Source organism: Garra rufa, chromosome 15 (assembly GCF_049309525.1).
Source record: "Garra rufa chromosome 15, GarRuf1.0, whole genome shotgun sequence".
Lineage (NCBI taxonomy): Eukaryota > Metazoa > Chordata > Actinopteri > Cypriniformes > Cyprinidae > Garra > Garra rufa.
Genome location: NC_133375.1, coordinates 13194709 through 13209827, shown reverse-complemented (window position 1 = coordinate 13209827; position 15119 = coordinate 13194709). Strand labels below are relative to the sequence as shown.

At 35.5% G+C, this 15119-nt stretch overlaps 1 protein-coding gene across 1 annotated transcript in view; it reads left to right on the top strand.

Moving 5' to 3' along the window:
• Positions 1–15119, top strand: part of gfra2a (GDNF family receptor alpha 2a) — a 115073-nt gene that overhangs the window by 55291 nt on the left and 44663 nt on the right. Inside the window, exon 4 of the mRNA XM_073819804.1 lies at positions 13277–13682. Coding sequence (XP_073675905.1) covers positions 13277–13682 — 406 coding nt within the window. The remainder of the gene's footprint in view (positions 1–13276; positions 13683–15119) is intronic.

The window sequence follows — 15119 nt, the reverse complement described above, 5'->3', positions numbered from 1 at the left end:
AATAGTCATCAGTCATCAAAGCTGAGTAAATATTGGTCACAGACAAGCTGATTACTTACTAAAAACTCGTACAGAACATGTTTTCATCCCATTTTAAGTCTTATTTTGACATAACAAAGTGGCTATTCTTAAGTGTGTGTTGTTTACTATATATTTACTTATTTATATATATATATAATATATATAATATATACATGGGCGACATTAGGGGGGGGCAGTTGCCCCCCTGTGGTAGTCATGGAATCCTCGACAGCCCCGCTGCAACTGCTTTAGCCAAGCTTAGGCTCGGTTGTACTTGGGAACTAGACGGTGCTAAATAACCCTCAAACGAAAGCAAAGCAATTGAAGATCTGGCAAACTATCCAATGTGTTTTTGCAGGCGTTGAGCAATGTAGCCAATCACAGACATATCTGTTGTTTCCGAACAATTAGAAACACTTGTCAGAATTCACTCACTGCTGAAGCGCCTGATCGGTTTTTATTAAGTGCCGTTTTGTGAGCTCGTGAATCATCTTATGAGTGTAGACGCGATGTAAATAAAATATTAATGTGTAGTTTAGAGGCTTTATTAATTATAACGGAATTTTGTGAGATCTCTATGAACTTTTAGTGATAATAAGGGAGCGTGCTTTGCACTTCCAGGCTATAATCCATTTTAGAATTTGTATGAAACTTTCGTTTTTCGGCACATGCAAGCTGATATGTTTTGGGAGTGACATTTGCATATTTACGCTGGGTTTATTCTCGAAATAACGGTGAAGCAATAGACGGGATAAAATATATTTTCCCCTTCTCCCAAAACAACTTACTGTTTCAGCTATAAATAGTTCAGTTTTGTATGTAATGGCAAAATGTTTATATTTAGTTTAGTTTTTATTTAGCTAATTTAGAAAAACGCTTGGAGCATTTTTTATTCGTTAAATATATATATATATATATATATATATATATATATATATATATATATATATATATATATATATATATTACCGAACAGCGCCCAGCGGAAGACTGATCATAGTCTGTTTGATCAGTTTGCCTTCCTCAAATCATCACGACTTGCCTAAAATGAAATCTATAGATATAAAACAGTTCAAGTATAAAACAATGGTAGTTTAAACGTTACAGATAAATGTGCGCTATATGCGCATAGTTTGTGCAGAAAGTGGAAGCTAAAGCTTGCAGGACATCGAGGCACCAGCGCGATCACTTGCATTTTTTTCATTGGAAGCAATTTAAAATTATCTGTCATTTTTGCTCACAAAGTACGAGTAATACATCGAAAAAAAACGTTACAGCATTTTTATAAAATAAAGAAAACAAAAATTATGTGCTTTCTGCCGTCTGGTTCTTGAACAGGAGTGCTTAACAAAATGAAGCGAAATGCATGCCTCACAGACATAATAAATACATTTATAGAAAGCTTTAAATTATACTTAACGAAATAAAACAAATCAAAAGCACAAACTCTTTCATGTAATCCGTAAAGATGAATTTTTCTCTAAAGGCGCGTCAAAAAGGAGATTGTGAGTCAGGATCTTTGCGACACTGACACAGAAAACACAAATTAATTAATAAATAATTCATTTATGTCCTTACTCTTTCCACGACACATTCATTGTTATTTATTTTTGCCGGTGCTTGGGGCGAGTTTTAGCCTATTGTGTGCGCTTGAACGCGGATTCAGCTGCGCTAAGCACACCAAACGGTGTCTGAGTCGGTCTCAAAAGTGAAAGCGAAAGTGAAGTTTGGTGTTGTTTCCACCAGCGTGGCATTTTTTTTCTTCACCATAATTGATGGATGTCTAAACTATGAAAATAAGGAGAAGCCTAAACAGGCCCGATGCCGGCCCGGGTCTGAACTATGACGTGAAAATTGGCCCGAAGCCGTAGCCCTGGGGTGTAAAAAAAAGTCAGGGCCCATCGGCCCGGGCTGAAGTGCAGCGCTTTAATTGACTGCTTTGATGTGCTGCAATACCGTAGGGCACTGTTTTAATGCTTACATCTGATTTTTTTTTCTTGCCCCCCCGACTCAAGAGTCAAATGTCGCCCATATATATATATATATATATATATATAATTAGGGCCGGGACTCAATTAAAAAATTTAATCTAATTAATTAGAGGCTTACACTCATAATAACAACACAACTTTGTGTTTTTGTGAAATAAATAAAAATAGGGTGTGCTTTGAGCCTTCTCCTACCCCAGACCTTTTAACAACTAACTTAAAAACTGTTAATAAGCAGCAAATTAGGAGTTTATTCAGGGAAAACATAATAGTGAATGTGTTTTTCTATTCTAAAATGTTACTGAAATATGTATTACACTTCTAATTTTCAATCTTGCAGTATGCATATATTGCTACAGAACATTACGTTTTATGAGAGCATGAGCGTTCTGACAAACTTGTGCAAAACTGTAAAAATTTTACAAGTTAGAATGTAAAACATAACCTTCAGCCACTGAGACCAATTCCCTTTTTTTTCACCCCCCTTCATTCCCTTCAAAGGGAAAACACTGTTAAATACACCCAACACAACCTTAGTTCAAGACATTGTTATCTTCTCTCCTCTTCCTATTACCTTACGCATATATTGTTTCTTTTCCCTTTACTGCTGGCTATATTAACTGTAAAAGCACATTTGAAATTCATACTTCACTGTTGCCTTTGTGCCCCTTCAAGGGAGAAATGTAATGAGACTTTGTTTACCATTTGGCATCGCTGTCAGTAGGGAATGAGGTATGGTCGGCGTTATACAAACAAGCCTGGGTCATAGCCGCTGATTATTAAACCAACAACAAGACGGTGGCTTTGCGGTCCGTGCTGATGGCTAAAGTTTGAAAGTAAACAGGTTTTAGACTTCAGAAGTGTCCACGCAGAATCAGATGAGTTTCACATAATGAGGAATACAGTTTTTCTAGATCTTTTGGGATAAAAAAGATCATTACTGTAACTTTCAGCAGTCAAAACCTCCTCCCCAGTAAAAACGAGGCTTTACTGAGATTCACCACAACTCATTCTGTACTTTTGCGACAGATGAAACAATTTGAACACACAACCGCTTACATTTGCACATTAACAACACCTATTCAGTGTCAGGAAACTCTGCCTGTCCCGTAGGTTTGAGGTAATATGGAGGAAATAGTATATGTTATTATAGTTCTTGATCAGCTCTGCAGTTTCTTTGGATGGATCCCAGTATCCTTTTACCAAGTTTGAGTGGCTAAAATTTTATATTTTTAATCATTTCAGTCTGATTTGAAATTGTGCCATGTTTCATTTATGTGAACTAGCACAGAGACTGTTATTGAGGGCCCAAGAGTTTGCAAATAAGACTAATTTCATGTAGTTGAGGTCAAACGTTTACATCCCTCTTTCATACAAAATGCATGCTATAGTTAATTTAGGTCTGACCTAAATACGAAGATTAGGTTCAATTAGGTGAATTTGAAGATTAGGTTAAATTTAGTCTCAGCCTCAGACGTCACGCCCACGGAACGTTGGCTAAACGTCTGATGCATATGGTACACTTAACTGGAAACACTTCAGGAATGTCAAAGTCGTCATCTGATTAGTTGAATTTGACTGAAATTCCGGGAGACGCGAGTGTCGCGTTTATTTTCGGTCCGCCGGAAAACAAAGCGCAGACTGATTTACTCTGCGTTTTGCTAAAAGGTGCTTATGCAGACGCCATTGTTGTTATACACATTTGCGACGTTCACGAACAAATTACTGACTTACTGCTTGTTCTCCCTCTTCTTCGTTATCTTTCAATGCTGGTTATTTCAATGACTGACTTGTTGCACGCCAGTCTGTTGCTGTGGGGGCATTTCCATGCACCGAAACGTGACGCTGAACGAAACGAACTGTGATTGGTTGTTTGACATGTCGATCAAACGGCCTTATGGGCGGGCCTTGGCCAATGAAAGCTGCCATGAATTTCTGGCTACGCGAGACTAGGTTAAATTTAACTTTAAACATGTGTCTTCTGGGAACCATGTAACTATCTTCTGTAGCCTCTGAAGGGCAATACAAAATGAAAAATTTACAATATTTATGCAAAATAAGAAAAATTAACACATCTCCATTCTTTTCACAAGTTTCCATCCCCATCTCTTAAAGCATGATTTTTCCTTCTGGAGCATAAGAACCTTCTGTAATAATTATATATGAGTCCCTCAGTTGTCCTCAGTGTGAAAAAATGGATCTCAAAGTCATATAGTCATTACAGGGTTCAAATACACAAAAATGCTGGAAAACCACAATTTGTGGGACCTGAAGGATTTTTCTGAAGAACAGCGGGCAGTTTAACTGTTCAGCACAATCAAGGGACTCATGAACAACTATCAAAATAAATAAATAAATAAATAAATAAAACAGATCATTCAGGTAAGAACACAGTATTAAGAAAAAGAGTCATTTTTATAAATTCAACTATTATTTTCTCTTGTGGACTACATCTTTTATGTGAAATATCTTTTTGCATTTTGCATTTTGTATGATCCCTCTTATTTCGGTAAAATAATTAACATTTTGCAGATTCTGAAAGGGGGTGTAAACTTTTGACCTCAACTGTATAAAAAGAGAACACTTATTCAGTTGTTTTGACGGCATGGCAGCAATAAAATAAACAAAATAAACATATTAGTGTTGCATATATTAACATATATTGGTAACACTTTATAATAAGGATCTGTTTGTTAACTTTACTACATTAGTTATCAGTTAAAAAAAAAAAAAAAAAAAAAAAATTATTAAAAAGTTGTATAGTAGTTATAGATAGTTTACCCAGAAATGAACATTTGATGTTTATCTGCTTACCCTCAGGGCATCCAAGATGTAGGTGACTTTGTTTCCTCATTAGAACACAAACAAAGATTTTTAACTCAAACTGTTGCAGTCTATCAGTCTTATAATGGCAGTCAATGGTTACCAAATCTTTAAGACTAAAAAACATACACAGACAAAACCAAATTAAACCCTGCAGCTTGTGACGATACATTAACACATAACGATCAGTCTGTGCAAGAAACTGAACAGTATTTATATCATTATTTACCTTTGATCCACCGGAACGTTCAGCTGTATGGAGCGCGTTCACAACAGTGGCGCGCAACGCGTCAACTGATATAAATACTGTTCAGTTTCTTGCACAGACAGATTGCTTTGTGTCTTAAGACCTCATTGTATCATCACACGATGCAGGGTTTAATTTGGTTTTGTCTGTGTATGTTTTTTTTACTCTTAAAGATTTAGTAACTATTGACTGCCATTATATGGCTGACAGACTGCAACGGTTTGAGTTAAACATCCTACATCTTGGATGCCCTGGGGGTAAGCAGATAAACATCAAATTTTCATTGTTGGGTGAACTATCCCTTTAGGATGTTGATAAGTTTATTTATGTCTAAATCTGAACAGAATTAGCAGAACCTGAAGCAATGGTTTGAAGTAATAACATCTAAATGATGGATTTGTATATTACAAACACACAACTTGTGTATTATTTGGATGTTTTATCAGGTGTTTGAACTCTCATTCTGACACCCATTAGAGCCCAAGATAAAACATTTATAACATCAAGATAAATGTATTGTGTGCTAAATTTCTCCAAATCTGTTCAAATGAATAAATAAGCCTGGCCTGAAGGGAAGTACATTTTCAGAAAATGTCCTTTTTTGGGTGAACTGTTTACTTAATGCATTGATTAATGTTAATTAATTGAACCCAGTTGCATAAACATAGCCACTATGTCTTAAGAACTAGTTTGTCTAATTGGCAGTTAGTAAAGAGGTATACTTTTCCTATTCAAATTGGGTCAGTCTACCTTTTTATAACTAGCTTTAAAAAGTAATGACTAGTAGAAAACAAATTAGATGACTAACTTTGTAAAGACTAGTTTAAGAAACTTATGCAACTGGCTCCCTTATTGTAAAGTGTTACCCATGCATTTTTAGAATTTTATAAAAAAATGATGAAAGCTATTTAATTCCTCAGGTCAAAAAGACAGTATAAAATGGTCATAAAATGCATATTATGAGTTTTTTGTTGCAGAATTGTTTAATATTATAAGTGAACCTCAGAGACCCATTTTGTACAGCAGACTGAAAAAGTTTGGATCTCTCTTTCTATCGCTGCTTCTCTCTCTTCCTCTCTCTCCCAATAAGTGTTATAATAGAAGGAGATAATGAGTAATGAGAAGTAAAGAAAGGCTTCCCATTCTCCTCGCAGCCACAGTAGAAGCTAAAGAGTTTCTAACGAGCTCACGCACCTCAGAGGAGATTACATCTAAACTGTGGCACTTCTCCTAATTGCAATCAACACAGGCAGTGCCAAGAGCTGTGAATAACCCAGACTGAACCTGCTGTCCCTTTAGCCGTCCATTACACAAAACAGCATATTACTCACGCATTATATGCCTGTGAGTGATCAGTACACACTGTTAAAAATTATTAAAGTTGTAAATAAAACAAAGATAGGCCTACTATTTTAGTGGTTAAATTGTAAAGTGTGAGCTATACCGGTAGAGCAGTTTTGGTCACAATTTGTTTTACAGGCTGTGCCCCATCCAGAATTTTTGCTGAGAGGAAGAAAAGAAAGAAAAAACTGTAAATCCTTTTTATTCCTTTGTCACTTTCACTTTTTTTTATCTGACTATAGAGTTTTTGTGACCCAAATGGTTCACTGCAGATGTCCAGAACAGGTTTATGGTTCTCTATTTCTCTAGTGTGTCATATGATTTGAATGCAAGAAACCTTTTCTTTGAATTCACACTGGCACCACTTTTGTTGTGGACTTTGGGCAGCTGCGAATCCCTGTCTATAAAGTATTACAGGATATCCGAACATCTCCTGGTATTTTGTCCTGTTTGCTTCTGTTTGGTTGCTATCCCTTCTTTAACCAAGCAAATGTTTGTGCATGCAGAGCGCAGTTCTGTGCTGCAGGATCCTCTGACCTCCAGACGCTGGACGTTTTTTTATGTACATTCTCACCAACCAATTTCATACCTCATTTACGGCTTCTTCCTCCACTGTGAGACACACCTAAAATTGCTCTCTCACAACACACACAGACTCTCACACGCAGGACAAGAGAGCTCGAGGACTACTGAATCAAATTTAGAAACACTCTAAAACCACACAGTATTTTTAGATCCGGTTAACCTTTGCTTGCCATGCATTCAGATCGTTGCAAATGGATTTTGTCGAACTTTTGAAGGGATATTATTATTACGGAAACACAAGATTGCACCAATTACAGGATACTTTTACGACATTATGTCATCTCAGTCTAAATAGCTGCAAATTGCACTGGGAAATAATGTTTTTAGTTGACATTTTTATTATCTTGTTTTCTAGTAAAATATATTTAAAAGGCATCTAAACAAAACAAAAATAATATGCATTATGAAATGGAGGAAAATAATGACCTTGTGTTACATATCTGTGCATTGCAAAAGTATGTGAATCTTTGCTTTTAGTATTTGGTGCGACCCCCTTTTGCTGCACTAACTTAAGGTAAAGTTTTTTGTAAATGCTGATTAGTTCTACACAATAACATGTAGGAGTTTTAGCCCAACGCTTTAGTGCAGAACCACTTAAACTCTGTGATGTTGGTGGGTTTCCTCCTATGAACTGCTTGCTTAGGTTCTTCCACAACATTCTAATTGGATTAAGGTCTGGACTTTGACTCAACCATTCCAAAACATTAACTTTGTTCTTCTTTAAACATTCTTTGGAAGAATGACTTGGGGTTGTTGTCTTGCTGCATGACCCTCGTTCTCTTGAAACTCTATTCTTAAACAAGTGTCCTGGCGTTTTCCTTTAGAATGTGCTGGTATTATTCAGAATTCATTGTTCCATCAATGATGGCAGGCTGTCCTGGCCAAGATGCAGCAAAACAGGCCCAAGCCATGGTACTATCACCACCATGTTTCACAGATGGGATAGGATTCTTAAGCTGGAATACAGTGTGTTCTTTTCTCCGAAAATTATAGCTTCTCATTTAAACCAATAAGTTAAATTTTGGTTTCATCCATCCATTAAACCATTCTCCAGTAGTCCTCTGGCTTGTCCAGATGATCTTTAGCAAGCAACTTTCTTTTTGGAGAACAGTGGCTTTCTTCTTGCAACTCTGCCATGCACACCATTGGTTGCTTAGTGTTCTCTTGATGGTGGACTCATGAACATTGACATTAACCAATGTGAGAAAGATCTTTAGTTGCTTAGAAGTTACTTAGAAATTACCCTGGGAACTTTTGCAACCTCGCGGACTATTACACATTCTGCTCTTGAGTGATCTTTGTTGGTCGACCACTTCTCGGGAAGGTAACAGTGGTCTTGAATTTCTTACATTTGCCCACAATCTGTCTGAATGTGGATTTGGATTTGGAGTCCAAACTCTTAAAGAGATTGTAACATTTTCTAGCCTGATGAGCAACATCAACTCTTTTTCCGAGGTCCTCAGTAATCTCCTTTGTTTGTGATATGATTCACTTCCACAAACATGATCAGACTTTGATAGATCCCTGTTCTTTGAATAAATCAGGTCACATACTGACATTTGATAGTCATTGCACTCACTGAAAACCCATCTGCACAGATGGACTTTAATTTCACCTTTACTGCTAATCCAAGAGATTCACAAACTTTTGCAATGCACAGATATGTAACACTGGATCATTTTTCTCAATAAATAAATGACAAAGAAAATACTTTTCTCTCATGATGTTTTGGGTAATTCTTATGCAGAAATATAAAAAATTCTAAAGGGTTCACAAACTTTCAAACGGCACTGTAATGGCGCTTTTCCACTACACAGTACCAGCTCGCCTCGGCTCGACTCGACTCGGCTCTGTTTGGTTTTCCACTGTGTAAAAGTTGTACCTGTACCTCTACAATAGTACCTGGTTTGTCATAGCGACGCTGCAGGAAACTGCCGTGACGTAATCTTCTACGCGACACACACCCGCTGTCTGCACCTCCTCGTTTGACCACGGCGTATTCTTCCGAGTTGCCATAATATGTAATGGATTGGATATGTCACACAATCTCTGGCCAAACTTTTTAAAAATGGTGGGGTTATTCTGGATACTATTGCTGGCGCATGCAATGATGACGCAGTGAATAGTGACGATTCTCTCTGACCAATCAGCAGTCTGCTGTGTTTTCACGTCACATTTAGTATCGCCTCAGCTCGCCTCAGCTCGCTTGGAACCTCGCCGGAGGTGGTACGAAAAAAGTACCTGGAAGCCGGTACAGGTACAACTTTTACACAGTGGAAAACCAAACAGAGCCGAGTCGAGTCGAGCCGAGGCGAGCTGAGGCGAGCTGGTACTGTGTAGTGGAAAAGCGCCATTAGATATAATTAATTTTGGGTAAATCTAACAGTGAATCTTTGGTCCCATTAATCTATTGCGTGCTTCTCATGTGATATTGTTTATTTATTTATCTGTTTATTTATTCTTTTGTAGTGACTAGTGAGGTTTCAAACACATTTGGAGAAAAACAGTAGGTGTAGTTTTGTGGTTTTGGGTTCTCAGGGAGCCAAGTTTTTTAAGCCTAAAAAAGCTCAGGAGTGAAGTTACCAGGAAGGGAGGCTTCATGCATTGATTGCACTTGCTTTGAATTGTATTGATTGCATGCAGGAGTCCCTCCTGTATTTAACTGTAGTGATACTCGAGCTCGGAGGCAATCTGCGTTACTTCATGATAAAATATCTGGCAGATCCTTTTATTTGCATCTAGCAGGGATGCCGAGGGTAAAATCATGAGTCCGGATCTCCATAAAGTATATAAATCTGTAACACAGATGAGGCCTGTCTTTAATGAGGAAGGATGTGTTTGATGTAAACATTTCCATATCTTATTAATGACAGGCTTCTGAACATGCGTTATTAATCATTACTTTGTAAATACACGACCTCTGAGCAATGATGTCTTCCCCGAAACCAAGATAACTCCCTATAAACATCAAGATAGTTATTAATATCAATCAGTCTGAAAATATCTTCAAAGGACTTCATAAAAATCCCTAATGTTTCTGTAAGTCCTTAGCTGCCATAACACAAGGTAATTTATATGCCTGCTCCCTTTTTATTTACATGAATATTATATTTCCACTCATTTAGAGTAAACAGTTTCAACATTTAGATCATTAGCAGTTTATTCATAAGTAACAAAAACCCGTTCGGAATGAAATTCATCTTTTAGTCTCCACAAGGGGTCTGATAAACCATCTGTTCTCAAAGTTATACCAACACCCACTGGGTTTTATTAGTTTCTCTCTCTCCCTCGCTCTCTCTCCAATCACCAGAGCTGCCGTCAAGGCTGGAGACGCCATTAGGGCAACATATCAATGCCGACCTTCATACACTTTTAGAGGTCCAGAACTTCCCTATAGTCTCCAGCTGATAGTTCCCCAATCCCCTGAACGCTTCGTTCAGCTGCCGTCAACGCAACACTTACAGTCGTCACACAGCTGAATACATGCCCTTGTTTCCTTTTACCACTTTTTCTTTATCTTGAATGTACTTACCAGTCGTTCACACTGTACGCTATTACAGTACATATACACCACTTGAGGGATCAGTAATGCCAAGGTTTCAGTAGGGTTTTAGATAATAACATCTTTCAGTTTTAGCAAGGGTACAGCTAATGATTCATAGCCATTCTTTTGTCAGGACCTCGTTCGGCGAAAGGTCGGGATTACATAGGATTATCCTCAGCAAAAAATTGCTGTGCCCATTCAAACTCAGGGTGCGTTTGCAAAATTTTTGAGCCAGAGGGATTTCGAGTGCAATATTATATATTTATTAATTATATATACAGTTAAACCAAAAATTATTCAGACGCCAGATACTATAGGACACTATAGTTCATTTATGTAAATGAAGATAGCAAAATAAAGTAAACTGTCATATTATATCCAAAAATTCTTCATACAGTGAACTACTGTTGACACTTTGACCTAACCATGTTTTTTTACATGCCTTTCTATCAAAGTTATCTGACATTATCAAGATGAATTAGTTCTGACTCAGTTTAACTCTTGAGTTCTTGTCATATTGTATTACCATTTTCCAAACTATAGCGAATAAACTGTGACAATGTGAGAAATTTTGAAGGTGTCTAAATAAATTTTGGTTTGACTGTAATTTATTTGTGATTATCAAGATGAATTTGTTTTGACACCGTTTACCTCTTGAGTTCTTGTCATATTTTATTACTCTTTTCTAAACTATAGTGAATAAACTGACAATGTGAGACATTTTAAAGGTGTCTAAATAAATTTTGGTTTTACTGTAATTCATTTGTGATTATCAAGATTAAGTTCTTTAAGTTCTTGTCACAATTTATTACCATTTTCTAAACTATAGAGAATAAACTGTAATAATATGAGAAATGCTGAAGGTGTCTGAATCATTTTTGGTTTGACTGTACACACTGGGGTTGACAGATCAACATATTAGAAAGATTTTTGAATTGATTTAATGAGAAGATGGTAAAAACAGTAATATTCTGAACAGAGTTGGATATAACGTGTTACACAGTAACTATTCTGATTACTTTTCCTGATAACGCAGTAATGTAATGCGTTACATTTTAAATGTATGTAATTTGATTGTCAAGAAAATTTGTTACTTAACTTACAAATGCAGTATTGAGAAAAAAAAAATGTAGTAAAATGCATTTTAAAATTATGTTTTAAATGTTTTGTACCCCGTTTTTTCTCTTTATTTTACAAAAGCACAATGTTTTGTTTATATTGCAAGTGTATCTGTAGGATAAAAAATTATGAAACATTTTATTTTTTGCTGTTATCAGGAAAAAAATGCAAGTGATCATTCAAGTTGCTGTTTTGATGTATTTTTTTTGAGTCAATATTAAAATTATGAAGAAAAATAGGTTTTCTTTGTAGTGTATTTTAGGTTGATAACTTGAAAAGTAAAGTATACGTAATGCGAAAGTATCTTATTAGTAATCTGATTACTTTTTAAATGCACTAATGTAATCAAATCAGAGTTATAAAGAAGTAATTAGTCATTTGTAGTGGATTACTTTTTTGAGAACTTACCCAACTCTAATAGCACAATACTATTAGGTTTAAAAGAACTGTTTTCTATTTTAATATATTGTAAAAAGGTAATTGATTTATTTATTTTAAATTTTTTAGAGTTTTCAGAGTATCATGATATTCCTACATAAAATTTGGGATAAGTTAAACATAAAAAAAAGAATAATAATTTTATTTAGTTATTCAGTATTATTAAGTTCAAAGTTCTGTTCTGAACCAAAAAAAATATATATAATAATATTTTATTTTGTTTCCACAAAAATATTAAGCTGTAAAAAAGTGTTTCAGCATTGTTAAGAACCATTAATAATTTAGCAGTAATAATTATTGATAAACATTAAGCCAAAATATTAATGATTTCCTAAGGATCATGTGACACTGAAAACTAGAGTAATGATGCTAAAAATTCAGCTTTGCGTCACAGGAATAAATTACATTTTCAAAAATATTAAAAAAGAAAACAGTTGTTTTAAATCATAATAATATAATATAATTATATTACTACTTTTAATATATTTTTAATCAAGTAAACTCCTTTAAAACCTTTTTGAGCATAAGAGACGTCTTTCAAAAACTGTGAGTGTGTGTGTGTGTGTGTATGTGTGTGTGTGTGTGTGTGTGTGTGTGTGTGTGTGTGTGTGTGTGTGTGTGTGTGTGTGTGTGTGTGTGTGTGTGTGTGTGTGTGTTTGACCTACATTAGGAGGGCCAGTGAATACAATGTAGTATGTATTCAGGTTTCAGGCTAGATGTCCTACATAATGAGGACATCCAGCTGTCCCATAATTCAGATAGCTAAATAAACATATTTTTTATTGTTAAAAATGTATAAATGCAAAATGTTTAGGTTGGGGTTATGGTTAGGGGATAGAAAATACAATTTGCTCAGTATAAAAAAAACATTACGCCTATGGAAAGTCCTCATAATTATATGTATACCAGCATCTGTGTGTGTGTGTGTGTGTGTGTGTGTTCCAAAAGCGTCCCAATCGGCACACTGTCTTGGAAACAGATCTAACAGTTCATTGTTGTGCTGGAGTTGTCCTATTCATCTGACAAGGAGTGTATGTGGGACAGTGCAGCTCATGGTCTCTTTTTTCTTATGCACACCCACTCTCAATTCCCCTCTCGCTCTCTTTATATCATTCTCACAAACACCCCTGCGTTCAATCTCACTTATCTTTTCCTGCTGTCCTCTCGTAGGCATACATTCTGGCACAAGTAAAGGCCAGCCACACTGCTCAGATCCCAGCCGCCCATGCAACCCCTGTCTGGATGCTACCAAAGCCTGCAACCTGAATGAAAACTGCAAGCGTCAGCGCTCCAACTACATCTCCACCTGTACCCGTGCGCAGACCCAGGGCCAGCAACCCTCACAGCCTCAGTCGCAGGACAGCTGCAACAGAAAGCGCTGCCACAAGGCCTTGCGGCAGTTCTTTGAGCGTGTTGACACACAATACAGCTACGGGCTGCTCTTCTGCTCCTGTAAAGACCAGGCCTGTGCTGAGAGAAGGAGACAAACCATTGTACCCTCCTGCTCATATCAGGACAAGACCAAACCCAACTGTCTTCAGCTGCGAAACACCTGCCGTCTGGACGTGCACTGCAGGTAAGCAACTTCTGTCATTTACCAGATGCTTATTTTTAATCTAAAACCACTTACCATAGCTACAATACAAGTGATTCATCCTAAGATCACAATAACATAAGTGACAGTTTCCATAAATCTGTAACTCTTCAATCTTTATTTATAACCATGGCTTCCACATAATGTCACCACGGAACAACAACCACAAACTTCATGCTGGGAAAATTCCCTTATAAGGATAGTTTAGCTAAAAATGAAATTTCCATCATTTTTGTCATCCTAATGTCATTCCAAATCTGAATGACTTTCTTTCTTCTGTAAAACAAAAAAAAGAGACATTTTTAACAATGTGCTGGTCGCTCTTTTACATGCAGTTGCTAAGAAGGGGAACAGATTAAAAAATATATTTAAAAAAAAAAGACATAAATGCAATGTAGAAACATTATAAAGGTTGACATTTACATTTTAAAAGTACACTGAAAATTATTTACAATTTTCTCAATTTTCGCAGAAAACCTGAAATAGTATTTTCTTGTCAAATGTAGATTACCAGTCAAAAGTTTTTGAACAGTAAGATTTTTATTGTTTTTTTTAAAGAAGATTCTTCTGTTCACCAAGCATTTATTTGATTCAAAGTACAGCATAAACAGTACAATTTTGAAATATGTTTATTATTTAAAACAACTGTTTTCTATTTGAATATATTTTAAAATGTGATTTATTCCTGCGATCAAAGCTAAATTTTCAGCATCATTTCTCTAGTCTTACATGATCCTTAAGAAATCATTCTAATATGCTTATTTGCTGTTGAAGAAACATTTAATTATTATTATTATTACCATCAATATTTAAAACCATTTGTTTTTGTTTTTTTTTCAGGATTCTTTAATGATTTTTTATTTTATTTTAAGAAATAAAAGAAATTAATACTTTTATTGAGCAGGCTTGGTGAGCCAAAGAGACTTTTTACGCTATAAAAAAAAAAAACTTTTGACTAGTAGTGTAACTCAATAATCTGTTTTGTTTATGCCAAAAAAAAAATAATTTTACAGTGTAGTCCATACAATTTGTGCACCATATTTGATATTATCATGGGTGCACATACGTTTTTCGGTCTGGTTCTCATGAAAGCACCTAGAGATTTTTTTTTTTTTTTGGAGCTCACATTGAACATGCGTGACCTGTTGAATATAACTATATTATTATTATTTTTAGTTTATTTTTTTTTTAAATAAACAAAATAACAAAGTGTGATAATAATATTATATTTTAAAATATACAAAAAAGATTATTAAATAAAAATGCAATTATTTTATTAGGTTCAACGCAGTTGTCTTGACAGAAGGAAACAAGATACATAATTTATTTACGAGATATTACAACATTATTTGTTGTTCAGACATTCCTCTTTATAAGAAAATAAGTATCATATTTTTGTAAAGTGACCCACATTTGCTT